The 23,281-nt window shown below is 38.4% G+C and overlaps 1 protein-coding gene across 4 annotated transcripts in view; it reads right to left on the reverse strand.

Annotated features, from left to right (window-relative positions):
- VCAN (versican) overlaps window positions 1-23,281 on the reverse strand; it is a 105,857-nt gene that overhangs the window by 42,760 nt on the left and 39,816 nt on the right. For 2 of the 4 annotated variants that reach the window (XM_070569766.1, XM_070569763.1), the window contains exon 7: window positions 15,816-18,806. The exons of the other annotated variants lie outside the window; for them this stretch is intronic. In XM_070569766.1, coding sequence (XP_070425867.1) covers window positions 15,816-18,806 — 2,991 coding nt within the window. The remainder of the gene's footprint in view (window positions 1-15,815; window positions 18,807-23,281) is intronic. 4 annotated transcript variants of the gene reach the window in all.

Here is a 23,281-nt window from a genome sequence, read left to right on the forward strand (position 1 = left end):
CTAAATGTCTTATTTTTTTTCCAAAAAATATAATTAAAAGAATGTTGGTTCAATATTAGATCACTGAAGTTGTTACTGGGATCTTATAGTGCCTCATTGTGTATATGTTTTAAAAGAGGACACAATAATATTTTCAGATAATAAGACCTTTTAATGCGGCGTGCAGTGAAGCCTACCCTGTCACTATGGAAAAAGAATGTGAGAGAATATATATGCACATGCGTACATATGTAAATGAGAGGATGCATTTTCAATGACTTTTGTACAAATGAATCTCTTGAAATATCACATCAATAATTTTATCTATCACCAAGGTAAGCAGTCTCTCATTGCTAATACTATCTGAACATAGTTGAGTGAAGCCAGCCTCAATTAAACTGTTCCGTACAACTTCACAGGATTTAACTGGAGTTTCAAAATTGTGGCAATTTTAAACTGCTTTTACTTTTGTTTTACACTCAGCTCTTTCACTAGGTTTTATTAGGTGTAAATCAAACTATAATTCATGTTAAGAAGTATTACACACACGGATGCTAAATTCACACAGTATCTTTAAATACAGAAAGAATTTTAAAATAAGAAACAAGGGTCTGTGTTAAGCATAAAAGAAACTCCACCACATTTTGTACCTTTTTATAAATAATAGAGATAAAACTAATCACTCAGCCAAACTGCTCCAGCCAAACACAAAGATAAGTAAGGAAATAACTGCTCAAAATTGTTTATTTATAAACTCCTTGGTCAGGAATAGGGTAAACACACTTGTTGCTATTATAGATTTGTATGAGTTTCTAAATAAATTCCTTACTTTGAAAAATAATAATTGTTTTAAAAAACAAAACTGATACAAGCATATCCCATGACCTTCTTAGCGAATGGTCATAGATGGAGCTTCCATCAAGTATGATGTTGGTAGCTCTAAAAATAAGTGGGGTGGAGAAAAGCAGACAGGGAGGAGTCACTAAGATGTGTCAGTGCGTCAAATGTCAGTGTGTCAAAGGAACTGACAGGTCATGATGCTCACATAGATGGATAATTTAAAATAAAATGTTTTTCTAGGAAAGAAAATAAAAAAGAACTCATAAATCAACAGTTTATGTAATAATTTCATTGACTATCAACTCTTATTAAGTCTACTTGATTCAGTTAATTAAAGACCCTGGCATTCACTTTATAGCTCTAATTACAGTTCCAATGAACAAAGTGTAACTTTTTTTTTTTTTTGAGGAAGATTGTCCCTGAGCTAACATCTGTTGCCACTCTTCCTCTTTTTGCCCGAGGAAGAGTGTCGCTGAGCTAACATCTGTGCCCGTTTTCCTCTCTTTTATGTGGGACACTGGTAAGGTGTGGCTTGACGAGCAGTCTGCACCCAGAATCCAAACCTGTGAACCTCGGAATGCCAAAGTGGAGTGCGCGAACTTAAACACTATGCCACTGGGTGGCCCCACAAAGTATAACATTTTTTTTTAGTTCATTTTCTACTTGGATAAGGAACTCTAACATTTCTTATTGCTCATAAATCTATGAGGATTTTTCATAGCATTTTAGACCATCATATCAGAATATTTCATCAAAAGACTCAACTGTTAGATGCAGGATATTCCACTTTCTAACCTAAATAAATATCACAAAATTTCAATCACCGCAATGCAAACATAGCAGAGGGACGGCCTTTGCGTATACATCACAAACACAGTTCAGCTTCATACTGGGTTTTGTACACAAAATTAAATTCACTGCCACAACCATGCATGCCACCTAACCGTATTATCTCCCCAGGAGCCAACTGCTTGTACAGAAGTGACTGAGTACCTATTATGTACCAGACTACATGGCAGACACTTGCTTACCAACTTTACAGAGACCTAAGACCTCCAGAGGTATCCTCCAAGCCTCTCTTTCTCTGTCCCTGAAACAAATGGCTCTTGCCAAAAGATTAAAGAAATGGCCTTACTAAACTCTTTTCTCTCTATTTTAAAAGGAAACTTTTTGAGTGTACATATTGCAAATTACCAATCATTACATTTAAGTCAGGATTCCTTCTTCCACCTGCCTTCCACGTATCTGATCTGACTTGCCTTCAGAATGGTAGAAAACATAGAAACATCTGAAGCTGTTCCATCTTATGCTTTTCATTGTACCATGAAGCTGGCAATGATCAGAGAGCTACCAGCACATCATAATAAATAGTGATGGAGAAGAAAAGATATATTTTAAAAAGTGTTCATTTGATATGTATTACAAAAAACATGCTGCTAAATGAGAATTCTTATTTTTTTCCTTTGAGGAAGATTAGCCCTGAGCTAACATCCATGCCCATCTTCCTCTACTTTATACGTGGGACACCTGCCACAGCGTGGCTTGATAAGCAGTGCATAGGTCTGTGCCCAGGATCCGAACCAGCAAACCCCAGGCCATCGAACCCAGGGTTACACCTCTTAACCTCTACAACACTGGGCCAGCCCTGAGAATTCTTAAATAAAACAAAGATACAAAATGAGAGTTGAAATTATTTTGTTTCCTTTTTCTGAAAGGAATAGTCTCACAATGAAGTGACTAACATTTATTGTTGAAATAAGTTGTGTCAACTTCCAAATGGTTTCACTGGATTTCTTAATATCCATTTGAGAGTGGGGGAAATATCAACTGCCTAGGGCTTTGAAGTTAATTTTTTCTGCCAACAGATTCTCTACAGATCAATGTACATTTTATTTTCTCGGTGTGGCTGGTTTGTTCCCATACTTTTAAAGCTTCACGGGGGGTGTGTGGTATGAAATCTACCTAGTGTAGACAGGTGAACTCTTTCCTGCCCCCTACATCTCACCCATGTTCCTATCTGCTCCTCTTTGTTTACGCAGTCTCTGAAATTACTTCTTCATCCCCCTTTCTTGTCACCACCCCCACCTACCACACATGTTATTAGACAGTTGCAAGAACTATAATTACTGCAAGCCAGAAAAGTTTCTTTGCAGGGTGTGGCAGGGGGACATCTGTACTATTGCGAAAGCAGGTATCTCATTCCCAAATGGCGATCTGCTCTGTTTTGTACTAAGAGTGCGACCTAATGGAGTAATTAACATTCCCAGCTCCTAGATGAACAAGCTCTTATAAGAGACTGCTCTATTTTAGAGTTTTATTCTAAGGATAATATAACTTTTATTTGGATTTCAAGAGTCAAACCACAGAACTCTACACAGTGTATGTATAATCTTTTCTATGTTTATACAAATGTATTTTAACAGCTTGACTTGAATATACTAGTACCATGGTTAATAGATTTTTTAATGGCATTTCACACAACGCTTTATTGCTAGCTGACCTCAAATTATTCACCAAGTAGTTTTAAGTACCTCATGGCAGGGTTTTGTAGACACAGCACAAGTCTTGCAGTCACACTGTTAGCAGACACAGACCATAGTTGCTAAGATGCACAGGCAGCTGGCTAAAGTTCACATTCTCTTTAGGGAATTTTACAATTTAAGTTTAAGAGCTTTTAATTAAATATAAGTGTATACCAATCTATTCAGCAGAGATATATTAGGATCACATTTCTTTAGTAAAATAGGTTCATTTTAATGTACAGCAAAAAAGACTTCGTTTCCTTATTTTAAAAAAAACAATAGACAGCCATACTGAAGTGCCTGAGAAATACTCATAGAACTGAAAAAGAGAAAGTTTGAAGTTCTTTAAGATGTTTAAGTTTTCTGACACATACCTACACATCCAATAACCAGACAGAAACAAATGCTTCAATTCCATTCACCCTGATATGTTCTTAATTAAAAGAAAACGCTAACTGGCACTTTATGAAGCAAAGAAAACCACCTAATGTGAATTTCAACCAGATTGTCTCAGGTATCCTAAATCCCTCAACATTTTCAAAATTTGAACTAAAAATGATGCCAAGTCAAGATGTTAAAAAAAAAATTGGCATTAGTAATCAAGATACGAACACTCTCCCCAAATCTTGTCAGATGTTTTTGTATCCTTAACTATCTCAATAATTGAAAATCATGTGATATTTATACCAATACTCAGTCCCCTTAGAGATGAGAGAGATTAAAGTAAAGATGGAGAGATCGCCTATTAGCTCTGCTGGCCGAGGTCCACTTGGTGCACCACCCAAGCGTGTTATCATACACTGACAGCCTCCTCTGGCTGAGCAAGGAGCTTGACATTCCTCAATTCAAGAGTTTTACACCCAGAAAGGGTAATATATACGTATAAACAATATAAGCATCTCTGATGGCCTCACTTTTAGGAGGCAGACATGTTACGGGGATGATAAATGGGAATCATAGCTGTCCCTAACTTCAGATAATCCTTCAACAATGCTGTTCCCTCAAGTGGTGAGAATGTGTTTAGATACAGTCATCGAGTCTAAGTGCACTGGAGGAGACGCCACTGAGTGTGGGCTCTTCTTGCTTATGGAAGAGGCCCAGGGCACTTGGTAACTGTCCATTTTTAAAGAGCAACGGCTTTGCAAGAGAGCATAATCAAGTAATTTGGGGACCATCAAGCATTTCTGAACAATGATAAAGAGCTATGTGAAAGAGAAGCAAGCCAGGTTATTTAGGTTTCTAAATGTTTCCTTAAAAGTAGAACAAATAAACAGAAAACAACCGTAGGGCAGTACTTTTGCTATGTTTTTCATTTCCATTCTCTAAGATTGTCAAAGCCACCTATAGATAGATGATAGATAGATAGATAAACAGATTATTTTCAGATATCCTAACACCAGAAAAATGCTTTGGTCAGAATCAAGGATTTAAAATTTGAGTAAAAGCTTTGACTAAAGTAAAACAAATGCCTCTTGTAAATAAATACAAATACTTCCTTTCTAAGCCCCCCAAATTACAGCTACTAAGCTAAACTTTACCAAACACTGTTTTATTTTTAATTATGCATTCCTTTCTTCAAAAGCCAGGAGGAGTTTCCAGTCACCTCTTTCACCTCACCTGTCCAACAGGTGTTCCAACAGCTCCATGAACCGCCCCCGCCCCCACTGTTACCCTTTTCCTTCAGTCCTGTTATCATTCTCTGCACCTCTGCATTGGAGCCAGCAGCTCCATGTCCCTGTATCAACATCCCTCAATATTTGCATCTCAGATTTCTGTTCAAGAAGAGCCCTCCTGCCCCCAACTTGGAAGGTTCATGGATCCTCCTCTGAACGCCACCAGGCATTTATGAAGGATCCAGCTAAACAAAGCCTTCACTCCTCCACTACGTCTTCACTAAAACTCCTCAGCCCAAACTGGTTGTATCTCTGTTTGTATCCCATAGGACTTATGTCATATTGTTTCTTATTTATAAATTCCCTAGTTGTTTTTATACTTTTTTCTCATCTCCCTTACTAAATTCTATATTCCAAAATCCTTTAAACATGTAATACTCTTAATACTCTGGCCACATAGCCCTCTTTTGAGAATTTAGTTGGAATAATGTCTACAGAGCTATTTATCATCAAGAATGGAAAAGTTTACATTCTACTGCTTTGATACTGCCCTTGAAAGTTTGCATTTTGGACTGAAGACATTGTGTTTCAGCTGCAATCACAGCTCAAATTCTGAGAGACAACGAAAGGACCATACAGATAACTCAAACACTAAAAACTTTTATGGATAGAAAAATCTAGATAATCTAGGTGTACAGGCACAGTCTCAATACTTTTTTTATCACTCATTTTCTTTCCAAATCTAGAAATCGATATAGGCTTATATCAAGGGGCAATTACTGTTTTTCTCGAATGTAAATGTACAATGAACAAACTCACTTTGGCAGTATAGCCAAAAGAATCCTTAAGCCAGAAGCACATATTCTTCTGTTTAATTTCCATGTTGATAGGGAGAAGGTAACGGGTACAGCAAAGTGAGGTGTGTAGCTCTGGGTAATTTGAGATATATTCTCCAGGCTTTACTATCACTTTAATTCAATTACAATTATTCCTGAAATTTTTAAAAACATATATTTCAATGATATTTAATTCTATTTTCTCCCTTGGCAACTTAGATGCCAAGGTTCATTTAACATTTGTGACCAAAAAAATATGATCAAAGCCTGAATCACACATAATGGAGGGGAGACTGAATCACACATAGTCTTTTCCTCCTTAAAATTGGTAAGAGACAGCTTTGACTGGCAGAGGCTTCCAGCAGCCCCTTCCCCAGAAATGTCTGTATTTCAGCCTGCTGTCTGCAGGTCAGAAAGCCTTGAATTTACTAGTACTGTTCAATGCTTACGGTGCATCAAAATCACATGAGGTGCCTTTAAAAATACACATAGCTACTATTAAAAAATAAATAAAGGGAGCAAATTTAACAAGACAAACAAACAAGAAATACAAACACCTGAGCCTCAACACTAGAAATTCAGATTCAAGTTGTCTGGTGGGGGACGGGGTAGTGGGTATTTTTATCTGGAGTCCCCCTGGTGACTGGTGCCTGCCTGGTTGGTGTGGTTCTGGGCCCTCCTGGGTAAACTGGGTGGTTGCTCAGTGAGGGGATAAGAGCCCAGAGTTTCCTGTGGGGCCAATTCTGAGACTTTGCCTGCTAAAGATGCTACTTCAATATTTCATATTACCTCTATTTTCCCGTTTACTAAAGCAAGCGGTTAGCTTCTATCATATACTCTCCTGCTTACTATTTCAAGTTGCCTTCTCAACTAAGCTATGGGTTGTATTTTCTTTTCCCCAGCCACAGAGTAGCTTGACCGGATGACTTTATTCCAAGAAACCTCTAAAACAATTCCTGGGGGGGAGTGTGAAGTCACGGTCAGAGAATGTTCTGTCTGCAGGTGATAAGACAGGCTTCTCTGGAGAGCACAGCAAGGTAAGATTCCAATGATGTGAAAATGATCATTATACTATCTTCTGTTTTACTCTCCTGAAATGTACATTCGCATATTTTCCCTTTCTCAGCTTAGAAAAACCAAAACCAGGCCAGCCCTGGCGGCCTACTGTTTAAGTTCAGTGCGCTTCACTTTGGCAGCCTGGGTTTAGTTTCCGGGCATGTACCTACACCACTCGTCTGTCACTGGCCATGCTCTGGTGGCATCCCACGTGCAAAAAGAGGAATATTGGTAGCAGATGTTAGCTCAGGGCAAATCTTCCTCAGGAAAAAAAAGAAAAACCAAAGCCTTCAAAACCTACTGTATGCAGTATATGGCCAAAGCAACTAAATCGCCCAGTGAGAAACCAGGGGTACTGTGCTACGAAGCCAAGAGATGAAGTCACTAGAAGCCAGTGAAGGTAGCGTGTAGCAATTATCCATGTGTGCAAGCATGTCTGGGTAGAATACCGTGACACAATACAACAAGGTTTCACAGGCATAGATGCCAAAATACAATTAAACTTTTCCTCTCACTCCAGAGATTCTTTCTAGTTTAAAATCTCCTATTTAGACTTTAAATTATTTTTTGGAGAAATACTTGATACATTGCCCCAACAATTCTAGCAAGTATTTAGAAGGTTAACCGTAATTTCTTTTCCTCCAAAGAATCAAATCACTCTTTTTAAGAAAAATTGCAGCCCTCTTGCCAATAGACAGGGTTTCCCTCCTGAGTCATACTCAAAAAGTCTAAATACTGGCACTACCTCTCTAAGGAACACCATTTTTTAATGTAATAAAACAGGTTTTCAGTTATCCACATCATGCCCTATATTTTCTATCACGTCAATTATGGTGTAAAACATTCAAAGTACTTCGATACAAATGAAAAGAATATATAACAGTTTTCATCAAAACACATCACTCCTCTCCCCACCACAATTCTTGGAATGGTTCTGTCAATGAAGCCACTTATTTTTTTTATTTTTATTTTTTTTGAGGAAGATTAGCCCTGAGCTAACATTTGCTGCCAATCCTCCTCTTTTTGCTGAGGAAGACTGGCCCTGAGCTAACATCTGTGTCCATCTTCCTATACTTTATACGTGGGACGCCTACCACAGCATGGCTTGCCAAGCGGTGCCATGTCCAGACCTGGGATCCGAACCAGTGAACCCCGGGCCGCCAAAGCAGAACGTGCGCACTTAACCGCTGCGCCATTGGGTAGGGCCCTGAAGCCGCTTATTAATCACCTCTTCTTTTGTACCCAACAAACTGGCCTCACTGAGGTACAGTGTTATAAACTTTGTAAACTGACAAAAATAGGCAATGTCTTCTTGAAACCATACAATTTTCAGTTTTACCTCATTAAAATAAAACCTCCAAAAGCACTTCTTTCTCTTTTCTTTTATCCTTGTTGCTCCACTCACCATGCACATCTCTCCCCTTGGCTACACCCCTCCCCTCAAAAAAGTTCTGAACGCTGTCTGGGCCCGTGAATACATTTTTTATTCATTGCACAAATGAATGATCTAAGAGCTATTAAGAAAGAAGAATGTAATCCCTGTGTAGAGAACTGAGGGGTTTCCTTGACAACAACAAAAAGACAGCAGGGAATGCCCATGTATTCTATGAATATGCAAGAGGCTAGGCCCAGTACCTGGAAAAATTTATAAAGAATTGGTAAAAAGATCATTTTCTTTGAAAAAAAATTAAATTGATAGGTATCAAAATCATAAGCCCAATTTTCACACATGAAAAAGAGCAGAAAGCTAACAAATTCTACACGTAGGTACTATAGAATCAATATTATATTTAAATTTTAAATAAGGGCTGCAGCTGCTTCTGATTTGCACCCAAAATGGCATCACCCCAGACAAACACAATCCAGAGGATTAAATTTTAACAAGCTCCTGCAGTCAAGCAGATACTATAGCGTAATTCTATTTGGCTCCCTGTGGTATAAATCATCTTGAATTTTAAGATAATTCCATTTTTACCTGTTTAATACACAACAATCTAAATTTTCCTGCATTTAGAAGTTCAGGATGAAATTATTCCTGAAGCACAGAGGGGACTAATTTGTCCAAAGTCGTTCTAGTGTGCCAAGCACTGTGCTCGGTGTTTTGTTGTCGTGGAGGATTCAATGTGCCATGTGCCTCCCACAGGGACTGGCAGGCCCGTGAAGAGAGCCCTTTCTCCTTGAAGCAATCTGGTGGGTTTGTAGGATTGGTGTATATTTTTAATGTGACAACAAGTCAGGCCTATGGACATTATATGGCAAATAACGATATTGACAATGAACCCAGGTCTGTTTCCAAAGGCTCTTTCCACTGCGTCCACTTACTCTTCCCTGTGGCCTATGGAGCGAACTGACTGCCCATCCACGTTCATTCAAATCTCACAGATAGCACATGCTTCAAAATCCAGTTCTGATGTGGTACCTAGTGCACGATAATTATTTGACTAATTATTGAATAAATAATAAAAAATATTTGTATATTTTATGTATAGGTGTGTATACATATAGATATATATGCATATATATGTGTGTGTATGAATATATATATGTATATACATGATCATCTTCCTTGTTTCATAATCCCTGTGATTTGGAAGAAGAGTATGGGTCAAAGTTTAGGAAATATTATTCTTTCTACACAATAATAGCTATTACATCCATTTTACTGGTAAAAACTTGTGACAGAGAAAGTGAGAAATTCCTGGGTCCGTATTGCAGATAAGCAAAAGAGAGGCTGACTCCAGATTCCCCAACTTACAGCACTTGCTTCCGTAATATGACTGATTCAAATTTCACTTGAAATAAGATGTCATAAACCTTTAAATCACCTTCTGGAGCGTGCAGCTTGCTCTTTAAAAGGTAGTTTTATGCCATTTAAATTTACAAGTGCGTAACTCTGAAGCATGATACTTCATGGGAATATATTTTGAAAAGTTAAACGTACTGAACCTACAGAAGATGCTATCTTTATCAAAAAGTATGAATCACGAAGAACAGAGACGTGGGACCACACTCCCGCCAGAGGAAGGCGGTTGAACATCTCTGGTCTCCACGAACCTGCACAGCTTTCTAGGTGAATCCTAAAAAGGCATTGAGCTTCTGAGGCAGGCCGTGCCCTCTCTGTCAGCCCAGTCCTATTTAGGAAAATGCCTGATTGTACTTGGCGCTCCTTAACCCCCCTAGTGAGCCTCTGTTGGGAAGCAATAAGCTAATCACTGGTTTCCAGTCATTTTTTCGTGATCTATCCTTCCAACATGAACCAACCTAAGTTTCTTCCTTTCATGAAATATTTTCTGGCTTCCTTGCCTTCATTGAGTCCTTCCTTTGCCGACCTCATCTGCCATTCATGGTCAGTACCACACCACCTCGTGTGTAATTGTATGTTTCTGTACTGCAATTATATTTGACTGTGTTGATATTGGTTTCTCTAAAAGTACATAAAGTCCTTGAGAGCAAAATCTATGGTTTATGTTTCTTTTGTGCCCCTTTTAATATCTGTCAAAGGACGAGGCATGGTGTAGCTTTGCCTGAAGATAATCCTTGATTGACTCCACTGCCTGGAAGGCAGTGTGTGCCTTTCTCTCAAGGTCACTGCCAATGATAGCTAAGTGGTGTTTGTCTTTGGTTAACACCCCACCTCAGTGGTATTTTAGATAATGGCAAATTGTAATTGCAAATGCTATTTTCAGAAAGAACAGGCATTGGTTCATGTTAGGAAGAAGATAAAGTTCCTTTTAGCTATCCATGGAACACCTCTTTTATTTTTAAATCTCAACCTGTGAAGAAAACAACTTCAGTTTCTTAAATTTTTCCTCAAAGCTAGTGGGTTAATAAAACATTCACAGAGCATTTTAAACATTGAGATTCCATATGTGTTTGTGTGTGTGTATGTGAGTGGTATGTACATGTATGTATTGCACATACAAAATATTCCACTTAGAACGACTTTTTAAAAAGGTGGCATTTGGTCTGCAGTGTAGAGTTAGGCTGATGAATAATTTAGAAAGACTAAGGGCAATTCTTTTCTTCATACTAGAGAAACAAAAGGAAAACAGACAGTCTCTTTCCTTTTCAAACTGAATCCTTTTCTAGACTTTGGGCAGCCAAGGAAGGATAGAGAAAGCCATCGTAATTCCCTGCAGAAAAAATGTGCTTCTCTGGCAGGGAGCCACAGCTGGAGCCCAGCAAAGGGAACTGCTCATGTGGGCAGGCACAAGCCGCCTCCTCTCACAGGGATGTGCTCCAAAATGCTGCAGGAAAGCAGCAGCCCAGAACCAGGGCCACCAAATTCATCACGCCGCTCTCTTGCCATGGCAGGTAACTGAATAGCAGGCATAGTCCCCCGTATTAGCAGCAAACTAAACCTAAGTCATCTAGCCTTTATAAACCAATAGAGCACCAATGAGAAGCCAGTCTTTCCAGAGCCTATGCTCTTTCAGAAACTGAGGACAGGGTAGCCCCTGAGCCAATAGAGGGTCATCACTCTCTGAGTTCATCGGGGGAGAGAATCGTCTCACTGCAAAACTGCTCCAAGGAGTGCCAGGATGGCCAGATGAGCACGAATGGTGTTAGACCCCCTGTGCCTCCATTTTCCCATCCGCAATATCTTCCCTATTGTCTCACAGATTATCTCTGGTGTTTAAACACAATAATATATGTGAAACACGGCCTGCAAGCTCTCAGCGTGAGCCTGACGATGATTTCGTTCTGCACACACATGGTACTCTGAACTGTAACCAGATGCTATCTTGTTTACACCTGGGCATCCATAAGATTGAAACTAGATTTGCTTAGTTTGCTTTATTCAGCATCATATGAAGTTATTCAAAGGTAAATGTTAATAGATGTGGATCATTACAGTGAGATAAGGTATTGATAATCAGGCTAATTTTAAAAGTGTTTTTACTTAAAAAATATCAATTCATTCAAAATGAGTAATTGTTTCTGCTTTATTCTGAACTATCTAGATAATTTCATTCTCTTTCCAGCTGTGGTCAGAGTTACACATTATTCTAGAACCTACCACAGGGGGTCTGGGAGAGGTCCCAAGGAAATGGGACTCCTGATCCCCCTTCTCAGACATGAACCAGAACAGCCACTCTTTCATCTGCTCAAAATAAGGAGGCCCTGAATAAGATTATGTTTGAAGAAAGGAATCTGATGCTATAATAAAAAATCTGAAAGTAATTTTTCTATATAATAAATTCTACAAAAATCAAAAATAGTCATTTAAAAAAATTATATGAGACAGTCCTGTATAAACATTACTTTCTTAAAAATGAATGACTGTGCAATCAATGATATAAATATTGGCATTTGCCAAAATATCTCCTGTTCTCAGAGTCAACATCCCTTATTGTTTACGCTGTCCTCAACACCATAATATTCAGAAAATAAACCTTTAGTTTTATGTACATTTCTTGAATGTACAAAAAAAATGCAGACGGGATTAGTCATAGAGGAGTTATTTCTGAATGATGTAAGCAATAAGGTACCATGATTCTCAATAAGCAAACCAAGCAAAATGAATTCTAATTTAGAGACCAAAATTATCTTTCCCCAAATCTCATTCATCTTTACTATCATTACACTAATAATCTTTTAATATCATAATATTTATATCATTTTAGTTCAATACTGGCTTTATACCTGCCATACATTTAGATTTTGATAGATATAAATTATAAAACTAACAAAAAAGAACATCTGACAAGACAAATAACATCAAGCCGACCTGACAAACAGTATGTGGTACACATGAACTTGTCTTAAAAAAACTAACAAGCCACCTATTTTAAGATATAACTCTGAGCATTTGCATAACAATGTTTGTGCTTAATATCTGTATATTTCCAAATTATTTTTTCATTTAAAGATACCAGTACATCAGTTTTTTAAAAAAAATTCACAGTTCTGTCCCACTGACTTGTGACATTTCAGATGATTCAGAGGAGTGTTCTTTTTTTAAAAAAAGGTCAGAATTGAAGAAAGTCTTCTTACACTTTTAAACCCTGCAGACTTCATACATGTCCACAAAGAAAACCTTTCAATAATTTTTCAAAACACAGGTGTGCAAATTACTCCTGAAATAGACGGGAGTCATGTTTTCAGTATCCCCTGAGCCACTGTTAAACACACCCCATAGCATTTTTCAGCTCATAAAACTTTTATGAGCTGAAAAGTTCCTTCAGATTTTTTTAACCGCTAACTACAGTTGCCCTGGAGCGACAGCACCCTAAGTTGCTATTAAGACCCATTTGAGCAAATATAACATAAACGTGTCGTGAGTAGCATGTTTTGTTTCATAGTAGTAAAAAAAATCAAGATTTATATGACTTGCTGAGGACAGCAAAAACATTATGAATGCCTTGGCTTAGTGTAGCATGGGTGGGATTCTTGCTTACTTGGATATACAGTATGCATAGAGGTCGAGTCTATGTTTGTGAATAGAGTTATACAAGTTAGTACATGCACCGAGGCTTTTCCAGTCTGGAAAAATGTGCTTTAAAACATAGAAAGGTTAGTTTTCCAGGCGCACATGTATTTTTCCTTACTAATGCACACCTGCCTTAGAACTCATTAATTTAACATCTGCTTTAGAGTTTTCCCTACTCGAAGTTCAAAATGCTTGAAAAATTAAGTTTCTCATAGAAAACAAAATTAGTAAAAGTAAGCAGTTGGATCTGAGTAAACCTCATTGTCTCATCAACACAATAAACAATACTTTTAGTCTTAAGGAGAATAGCATACATAAAGCACACGGAAACGACAGATAAAAGAGAGAGAGAGAGAGAGATGGAGGCAGGAAACTAGATAGACACATGCTCTATCCACCCCCACCCCCACGATCCTCTCCTGACGGAGATCACCATCTATTCTCTTTCCACAGAGACCCATTGTTACCAATGCAGAACAAAAATTAGTCTGAGGCAAATCATGGTCCCATGTTTTAAAAGCGAAAGAAAGAAGAGGAAACACCTAGTCATGTCTCCCAGCCCCAGCTGAATTAAATTCACAACTCAAATATAAATAAGCACCTTTGTATAAATGGTTTCTGGGTTAAGTTACTCAGACTCTCCGTTTCGAGTAACCATGTATAAACTTAGATTTTTTTTTTTTCTGATGACTGCCAATTCTTCCAGAGAGCTCGAGTTTCACTTTTTCCATTTTATAATTTGATCACCCTAACCTTAACACACAGTTTCCTATTTAGAAGAGTTTTTAAATGCAGAAGATTTTTTACTGTTTTCTGTATTATTTGATTCAGTATCTACACTAACAAGAAAGTAATCTAAATTGGGAAAACTTCTGCATAATTAGTCATTCAAGTAATTTTAAAATTCTCAAATTAAGTGTTAGTAGTAATTCCTTTTTGCTTCTCCTCACTTCTGTTCTTCCCTTTTCATAGGCCTACTGGTAGCTGCCCTCATTCCCACTCCTTGGCAACTCATCTTGTCTCTCCGACTCCAGCTCCAAAAGGCAGAAAAGGAATGTAAGAGAGAGGAAATATGCTCTGATTTCTAAGAAACAGCATCAATAGCAGGAAAATAATGCTCGAATCCTGGCCTCTTTCAACGGTATTGGAAAGTGGAGGTTAACTTCACTCCTCTGGAACATATTTCCTTCTCTGCTGTTCACTGCCCCGCAAGAGCTTGCGCATTGAGAAAATTCTGAATAGTAGAAACCTATAGAAGCCATGAAGTTTCCACCTGCCCCACTGGAAGCCAGCTGACTTGGCAACAAAGCTACCGTTTGTTTGCAACAGGTGCACCTCGGAGCCCTCTAACGAGGACAGCACCACTCTGAAGAAAAAATGACCCCCTAAGGGGACTCTCCCAACAGCAAGAGAGAAAACCTGCGAAAAACATTCTGCTACCCCGACTTCTCAGAGCCAGGTCAAGGGAAAATGAGTACTTGTCCATTTAATTCTCACATTAACACTAGAGGATGGCAACTTAACTAAAATCAATGATTTTAACTTGTCAATTAAAAAGAGACAGACAAACCTGAGCTGATCTATAGCGCTAAATGCGCTATGTAGTCTCTGCTCAGCTTACCCCATTTCAAAGATGATGTGTTCTGACCTTTGGAAGGAATACGTTACGTTTGGTAATGAAAATTGCAAGTATTAACCAATGTAAAGAAACAGCTTTTAAGAACTTTGCCAGAGAGATAAATAAAATATTTGAGCAGAATAGAAGGCATCGCAAATATTCCGGGAGATAAAACAATTAAATCATAGAATAAATAATGTTACAGCCTGGTTTTTAGGACACCGAGGTAATGCTGACATACTCATTTTCTGAAATGATATTTGATACATTGAATTACAGCATTTCCTAGAACTGAGCTAGATTGTATTTTTTCTAAATAGTTAAAGCCTCGTTAAAACATCCAAGGACAACAGCTTAAAAATATGTTGAACTGGCATTAAAATAACATTTAAACTACAGACCTATTACCCACCCCACAAGTCATATAATAAAACCTGTACACTCCTGGAAGAGAAAAACCAAAGCAAACCTTTAGACGTCTTTCTATCAGCCCTAGGGATGTGCAATAGGATTTTAGCTGTCCACGATGTCAGTACTGAAGGTTAATAGTTAAAGACCAATGGAATGTTAACATAGTCTAGTACTACACTGGAGTAGTAAGGCATGGAAAGACACTGAAATTAAAACACTTTGTTCTGCATGTTCTGAAGTGATGCAACAGTGATGATTTGGTTATATTAGATGACAAAGCAGGGCTTCTCATGACTTTAAAAAAATCGTATCTAACATTCTTCCAAATTGTTTAACATATTCTTCCAATTCTTGTACAAATATATGAAGCTAAAACACAGAACTTTTTCACACTCCAGTTATCTTCTAACGGCAGCATTTGGTATGTTGATTTTTTTTTTCCAAAAGTAATTTTCAAGATAAAATGCTGATTGCCTTGACTGGTATGTCTAGAAAGCAAAGACTTACCTGTCTTGTTTTCTCTGACCTCAATAATATAAACATTTATGTCAGGGCGGAATTTTGTCCCTGCCGAGGGTTCTGGAGTGGAAAGTGCCTGAGGTCTGAAGGCCTCTTGGCCTTCCACAGTGGGTGGTCTTGTTGGCTGTGTAGCAGAAGGAGTACTTGAAGTTGTGAAATACTCTCTATCAATATCGGTTTCCGTTTCCTTCACTACAACATCCTCAAGGGTAGTGGGAGGAACACGAGATGTTGATTCTCCAATGATGACCATGTCACTGGTTGTTTCTTCACCAGGTTCCCTGTCAATGAGAGGCGGTTTCTCAGTGGATGCTGAAGTTGTGTGAAGTCTGTCTACTGAACTGAAGGCAGCAATGATATCACTTGGAACTGTGGCATTAATTGTTGAAAATTCTGGGAGTTCTGTCGCTTTGGGCTTTTCAAATAATCCTGAGCCTAAATCAATATAATCTAGGGATGTTTCCTCTCTTTTCTCAGTAGTGGTTTCCTCTATAAACTGGGTGACAGCAGTGCTGAAAGGCGATACAATTTCCCCTGGACTAGTACCTTCTGTTTCATATTTCTGGTCAAGCCCTGGCCTTAAAGACACCTTTGGCCCCATGCTTGGTGTTACCACTTCATCTGTTTTCGCTTTGTGTTCAGTGACAGCACCAGGTGGGTAAGACATACTGTATTCAATTTTTCCAACTGGAGTTGTTTCTAAAACTGGGACTCTCTCAGAACTTGTCACCAATCTGTCTTCAGAGACTGTATACGCTGACCCATCACTCTCTTGTTCATCCAAAGATGTTGTTGCCTCCTTGGCCGTGCCAACTGTAGAACTGAGAGCAGGAATGGGTTTCTCTGAAGTCTCCTCTCTCCAAGGGAATTCTTCCTGAGTTGTTCCCTGTGTGATTTCTGTGGTTGTTCTTATAGTTTCAGGAGAAATAGTCGCTTCAAGGGGAGTCTGATCAAGGACATGTATGTCTTCAGAGGGTTCACCTAGAACTTCACCTTCCGATGGAACAGAAGGTACCAACACTCCCCATTCTGTCTTGGGAATTAGAGAAAGAGAAACCGTATGGGAAGTGTCTACGTAAGTAGTAGGTTCCTGGGTGCTACTATAATTAACAAATGCCGATCCTTCCACATCTGAAGTATGTACAAATTGGGGGACAGTTGATACGGGCTTAGAGACATCCACGTCTTCCCCTTCGTCCAAAGCACTTCCTTCTACAGTTGCATAAACAACACGGCCTTCTGTGCTTGTAATAGGTGAAACTCTTTCTTCAGTTGTAGAATCTCTCAAAGTTGACTTTTCTGCAATACCAGTTGATGTAGTTGGCTGAAATCTAACTGAGAATTTGCCATGGTCTGTTGTGTCTTCCTCAGGAAACTCCTTGAATGGCTTTTGAGTACTACCTGGAATAAGAGTAAATTCATCTCCTCCATCTTCAGTGAAACTTGGGATGTCTTCATCCTTTCCACTCACTCCCATCGTTGGGAATAAGGCAGGGGGCAATTTTGGAGAGCCTGCATGTTCTGTGGACCCAAAAGGCTTTGATGTTGTATTGTCTTCATCCCATGACCATTTTGATACAGTGACCACCTCTACATCTAAAGTGCTGTGGGTCAAATGCACGGTTGTAATACCCTCATCATACGTTGTAGTATCTTGATAGCCATCTGTTTCCAATCCAACAGGAGTTGTGGTAAAGTCTTCCTTCACATCTCTTGCCTCTGTTGGTGCCACACTTAGCTTTGTTGTTATCAGTGCTGGGGAGTCAAAAGATTTGGTCATTTCCACTGAAGACTCTGTAAGATGAATTTGTTCTGAGGAAGCTGTAGAGAACTTCATTCCAGAGAAGTCTTCTTCCTCTATTTTTCCTATAAATGGATCTTTGGTGATCCTTTCCTGTATCTCATCAGCAGTATAAGTATCTGTTCTCATCTCTGGTCTTAGCGTTTCTCTTCTTTCTCCTTCTTGTGTCATTTCTATTCGTGGAGAGGGATAAATAACTGTGGACATTCCCTCGACTAATCTTTTATCACCAGAATAAGGAAAGAATTCTACTTCTGTATGATGCTCTGATGGGAAAGGTGTGGTGGACATATTCTGGCCAAAAAAATCTTTAGTCATCCTACCATTAGTTTGTTTCTCTTCCCAGACGTCCATGGATGATCCATCAATGTCAGGTATAGTTACAGGTGAAACAAGCGTCGATGCTGAGACTGACTCTGCATCCTCTGGCTGAGTGGGGGTGATGTCTTCCGAAGTCTTTGACACTGTAATGACTTCAGGTATTTGGCTAAAGACCAAGGTGCTCTGACCAGATCTAACCGTAAATGTTCTGTCTTCACCATCAGCTTTTCCCAAGGTGAATCCATAGTGGCTTGGGGTCACTGATTCAGAAATAACGCTTACTGTTTTCTTTTCAGTTTTGGATTCCAGGGTCATTGTTGCAGATACAAACGGTGTTTCAGTTACAGAGAATTCCTTAGACGGAAGGTGCTTTGAGGTTTCCATAGATGTTACCAACGGACCCACTTCTATTTGTTCAATTTGTGTAACTGATTCTTGTGTCTGTGTATCTTCCATGACACCATCCCATGAATCAGTAGCACGATGGGAGATGACAGTTGTACTTTGGGGCACTTCTTCCTTAATTTCAGTTATGTCTGGCTTTCCAAGTGGTCCTGAAGCAGAAGGTGAGTAATAGTGCATATCCCCAGGTTTCTTGGTACTCCCAGCAGGCGTGGGTGATTCAGTGACTAATCTGTGTGTGACAGCTTGAGATTGAACCGTGGCTTTCTGTTCAAAACTGACTATATTTCCCACAGGAGGGAACTTTGTTGTAATGACAGGTAATTCGGTGATTAAAGGGACGATGGGTGTAGTTCTGTCAGGTACCATTTGCAGTTCTTCGGATAAACTGGGTGATGCGGTTTCTGCAAGGATATTCAGTTCGATGGTTGTAGCCTCTGATATATTCTGTTTAGCTAGAAAAATAATTTCAAAGAGTTGATTAGACAAGTCACTAATAAAAAGTTGTACGTCCAGTGTTTGTTAAGCGCTGCTGTGTATTTTTGGGTGACCCAAAAGTGTCTTGTGATGGAGAGGAGTCTAAAAACTAATACTCAGATGAACCCAAAGACAGACAATTGAACAAGTAATACTCACAAATTGGTCACCTGTTTTATATTATAAGGGTTATCACTGCTTTTACCAGTAAGTATGAATGACTGTTCCTGGCTAAGGAAAACGAGTATTGTGTAGTTTTAAGACAAAGAGAAATCCAAAAAATATATAAATGCAGAGTTTGGAAACAGGAGACAGGTTACCAGAAATGACAGCAGCAACCTGAAGCCTAGCAGGAGAACTTAGCACTACTATTCTGGAGGCTTCTGTCCCGTGCATCTAGCCTTCTCCCTCCTTCTCAAGCTGCATGGTGTCTCAGGGGAGAGGGAGTGCCTCAGATTGCAAAACAACAAAAAAGCCACATCAAATGTCCCTGAGTTACACATAAATGGTTACATTGTCTATAATGTGGAGGGTTTCATCAAAACAGGATATGAAACCTTTTAATACCATTTTTCGCTTGATTCCAGGTGTTGAGACATTTGTTTTCATCTTCCTTTCAACTCTGCAGTGCAGCCTTCCTTCTAATAAATAATAAAACGTTTCCAGCAGAGGCTGCTTGGCTTTTGTGACAGTTCTACCTTTTGTCCTACGTTCTACACACCACGTTTGTAACTCTTAAGGGTCTCCGTTCCAGGCTTACTTTAGCATGAATGCAAACAGAGAACAGGAAGTGCAGTACCCACATGATATATTTTAGGTCTGTAATTACAAATCACTGGAAACAACGCTGAGCATCAGAAAGAATGGGCTCAGGCAGTAAAAAGTAACATGTCATCATAAAATGCTACATTATAATGCCTCCAGCTTTACAGAGAATGGCCTGGCCTGTTTAAAGAAATCCAAATGGTGTATAAAAGCGACAGTGTTGTAAATAAGATTCCTTTTCCACATAGGGAAAACGCAGCGGCTTACCACACAAAGATTTTTTTTAAGCAGATTTTCAAAAATTAAAGTCTAGTTGCCAGTAAACTCAGAAGGAACTGTTCTGAGGCAAGCTGTAGCTGTTGTTTTGCTATATCCTGTATGATTTAAAACTCCTTGTATAGGTGATGCCTGTTCCCCTGAGAAGAGTCATAATGTCTGTGGTGTCTATAATGTCTTGTGTCTTGCTCTCAATAATCCCAAAACAGGAGTCCTGGGAAAACAAAATTGGGTACCTTTGAGCTCCATCTACCCTCTCAAAACTTAGTGAGATTAAGGCAGGAAAAGGCTTTGTATGATTCTAGACTGGTAAATAACATGCCATTCTACATTTTCTAAACCCATAGAGTGTACAACACAAACAGTGAGCCTTAATGTAAACTTTGGACTTGACGTGGGTTCACTGGTTGTATCAAATGTACCACTCTGGTGGGGGATGTTGACAGTGGGGGAGGCGATGCATGAGTAGGGGCAAGGGTATATGGGAAATCTCTACTTTCCTGTTCAGTTTTGCTGGGAAACTGCTCCAAAGAAATAAAATCTATTAAAAAAACTTAATGATAAAATGATGTGATTTCGTTGTAAATCAGATTAGGGCTGTAATAAGTTCCTTATTTTTGGTCTGGTATGAACTGTTATTAGCTGTGGTCATTCCCCAGACCATTTTAAAGTCCAGATTCATTAATTTTTATAATGAAAACTTGGTGGCCATTTACATGATGGTGCATTTAAATATTCTTTAAAGTCACTGTTTATCCTTTTATATCAAAACAAAACTAAACAGCAATAAAAAGAACCGGACTCTTCAGAAACATGTTAAGTAACCTTTTTCTCCTTTTTTAAAGAAAAGCTTTTTCGGCATTCATTTCCTAGGAGAAATTTTGGTCTATTTTGATTGACACGAACAACTTATGGACCAAAATGTGGTTGACTATTTTTATTTTAATTCAATTCTCTATCCTCTGAAATTCCATAACCGTTACCTCATTTAACTGCCAAATTTCATGTTTGTCTTATAACTGCATTCTTTGGGGAAATAGTAAAATGTACATACAGGGAAAGTTCCCATGGAAACATAATATAAACACGTAGCACACTGCACATTAGAGAAAATTTAATCATTTTATTATTAATACCAACAAAAAAGCTAATTTTGCTTTTCCCTCTGAGTATTTCCGTGGCTGATGAAACTTACTTCAAAGGAGGTGATATTGCATTAGGGCCTGAACAGAGGGCCTGGAGTCAGGTTCCAACCCAAGTTCTGTGCTGGCAGCTTCCCACAGCACTACGGGAAAATCTGCATAGTGTTTTAAAAATGAAGGACTCAGATTTGAAAAACTAACTAACTGTATGTCATTGTCAATCACGACTGTACCGTTTGGAGCTGCCTCTCTCTAGTCCTGGAGTGTGGCGAAGTGACAGCAGTACGTCTCAGAGAATCGCCTTGACACAGCCAGGATTTACGTGACTTGGTTTTCAAAAACAAGGGTTTTCAATAATTTTAGAGCCCCATTAAAAAGTCTGCTTATAATTAAGTTAACTAATTCTACTATTTGGGACGAAAAACCTCAAGACTTCCTTTTGGTGTTGGGTGGATTTTTTGTCAACTTAACAGCTGATTTCCATCATAACTCAGTATATCTGATCATCTGTGCTATTTGTTTCAACCATTCCCCAAAAAAGGAAATAATTTTTTAAAACATAAATATCTACAAAGAGATATCTTAAGAATAAATACCGCTGTATTAATAATGACTGTTATAAAGGTGAAAACACAACTCCAGATTATTCTAAAAGTGTCTCTCCAGAAGAAGCATTCATGTGGAGAAGTTTTTGTCTTGGAAAACTACCAGTGTCCCTCGAACTTCATTGCTGAGGAAGCCAAGAGAAATCAGCATGCTTCTGTTCCCACAAATCTCCTTTCCAACCTTTGCAGCTGTCTGCCACACAGATGTTTCATATCACCGCACTTAGGGTATGCTATGTCCTATGGACTATCTTCTCGGCATTTCTGTTGTGGGACATAGGCAGATCTTTCTAAGAAAACATAAAAACCCTATTAGCAGCATGATGGTCAATTTAACACATGCCCATACTTCCCACACTATAGAGAAACGACTAATTTCAAATTAGTTCTTCTATGTTAAATTTTTATATGTAAATAACTGCAAGCATGGGAATTTACAAACAGGGCGGATATTCAATGAGTTGATTCCACATTCATAAGTGGGGAAAGAGTAAAGGTTGAAACAATGAGATTAGAACTCAAACTATTCTTTTAAAGTTTTATGAGTGACTGAATGCTAGCAGATACAAATTTAATAAACAGAAAACATTTTTAAAATACCAATTAGAGAAGGATTTGTTTTGGCACATATAGTTGGATTATAATCTAGGACCCAAAAAACATAATAAACTAACCACAGATTAGAAAGGCAGGCCAATTTTAACAGGGAACAAAAAAAATAAAAGTGAACAAATATGTAAGAAATATAGTATATGAAGTGTTGGGTATCTCTTTAGCCTTTTTTAGACCACTATGTCTAGATTTGAACTTAATCAAACACAGGGAGGTGAAAAATAATAAGTTCAAAGCAAGATCACATAGATGCCTGGAAGCTTAGAAACCAAAATTTCAAGACAAGGAAATTGTTTCAGTTGAGGAAGATGCTGAGGGACAACTGAACAACTGTGTTCAATAATAGGAATGGCTGTGATTTAGATTTTGGTCTCCAACTTAAAAAGGAAGAGTGCGCTCAAACTCTAAGGCAATGGATTTAGATAACTGGAAAAACCATCTGAGAGTGATGGTAATAGGATATTAGAATGGGTTTTATAGGAAACATTCCCAATCTCCCTCTCCTGGAGATCATTAATAATATTAAATGAGAGATTAGCATGTGTCTTGAATGGTTTGGGTTCACTCAAATTTGGGGATGTATGGGCGATCTTCCAAAGCCCCATGTGACGCTCTTTCACAGAACTTGCTTAACTCTGAGGTGAGAGAAAAGTTAAAAGCGCACAGTTTAGTTTAATAATCAAGGGAAAATACACAGGAAAACTTCATTTTACAAAGACATGAATTTACTTGTTTTTCAAATCTATTTGACAAGACTAGATTCTAATTATATTTATCATCAGCCATTGTTAATGTTCTATTCAGTGATTTTAGAAGGAAAAGGGAATTAGAACAAAGTGAGATTTGGTATTGTTCGATCACCAGGAAATGGCTTTAAAAACGCTTTCTACATTTGGTAAAAGTAAATAAGAAAAATATGGTTATCTTTCTAAGTTCCTCTACTTAACCAGATGTACATCTCTGAAATAACTTTTGGAACTGTCATTAAGGCCACAACGCTTACCTACTTCACCCTACAGAATTTAGTCACTACTCAACTATGTGGAAAAAGGG

The sequence above is a fragment of the Equus przewalskii genome, chromosome 13 (assembly GCF_037783145.1).
Source record: "Equus przewalskii isolate Varuska chromosome 13, EquPr2, whole genome shotgun sequence".
Classification (NCBI taxonomy): domain Eukaryota; kingdom Metazoa; phylum Chordata; class Mammalia; order Perissodactyla; family Equidae; genus Equus; species Equus przewalskii.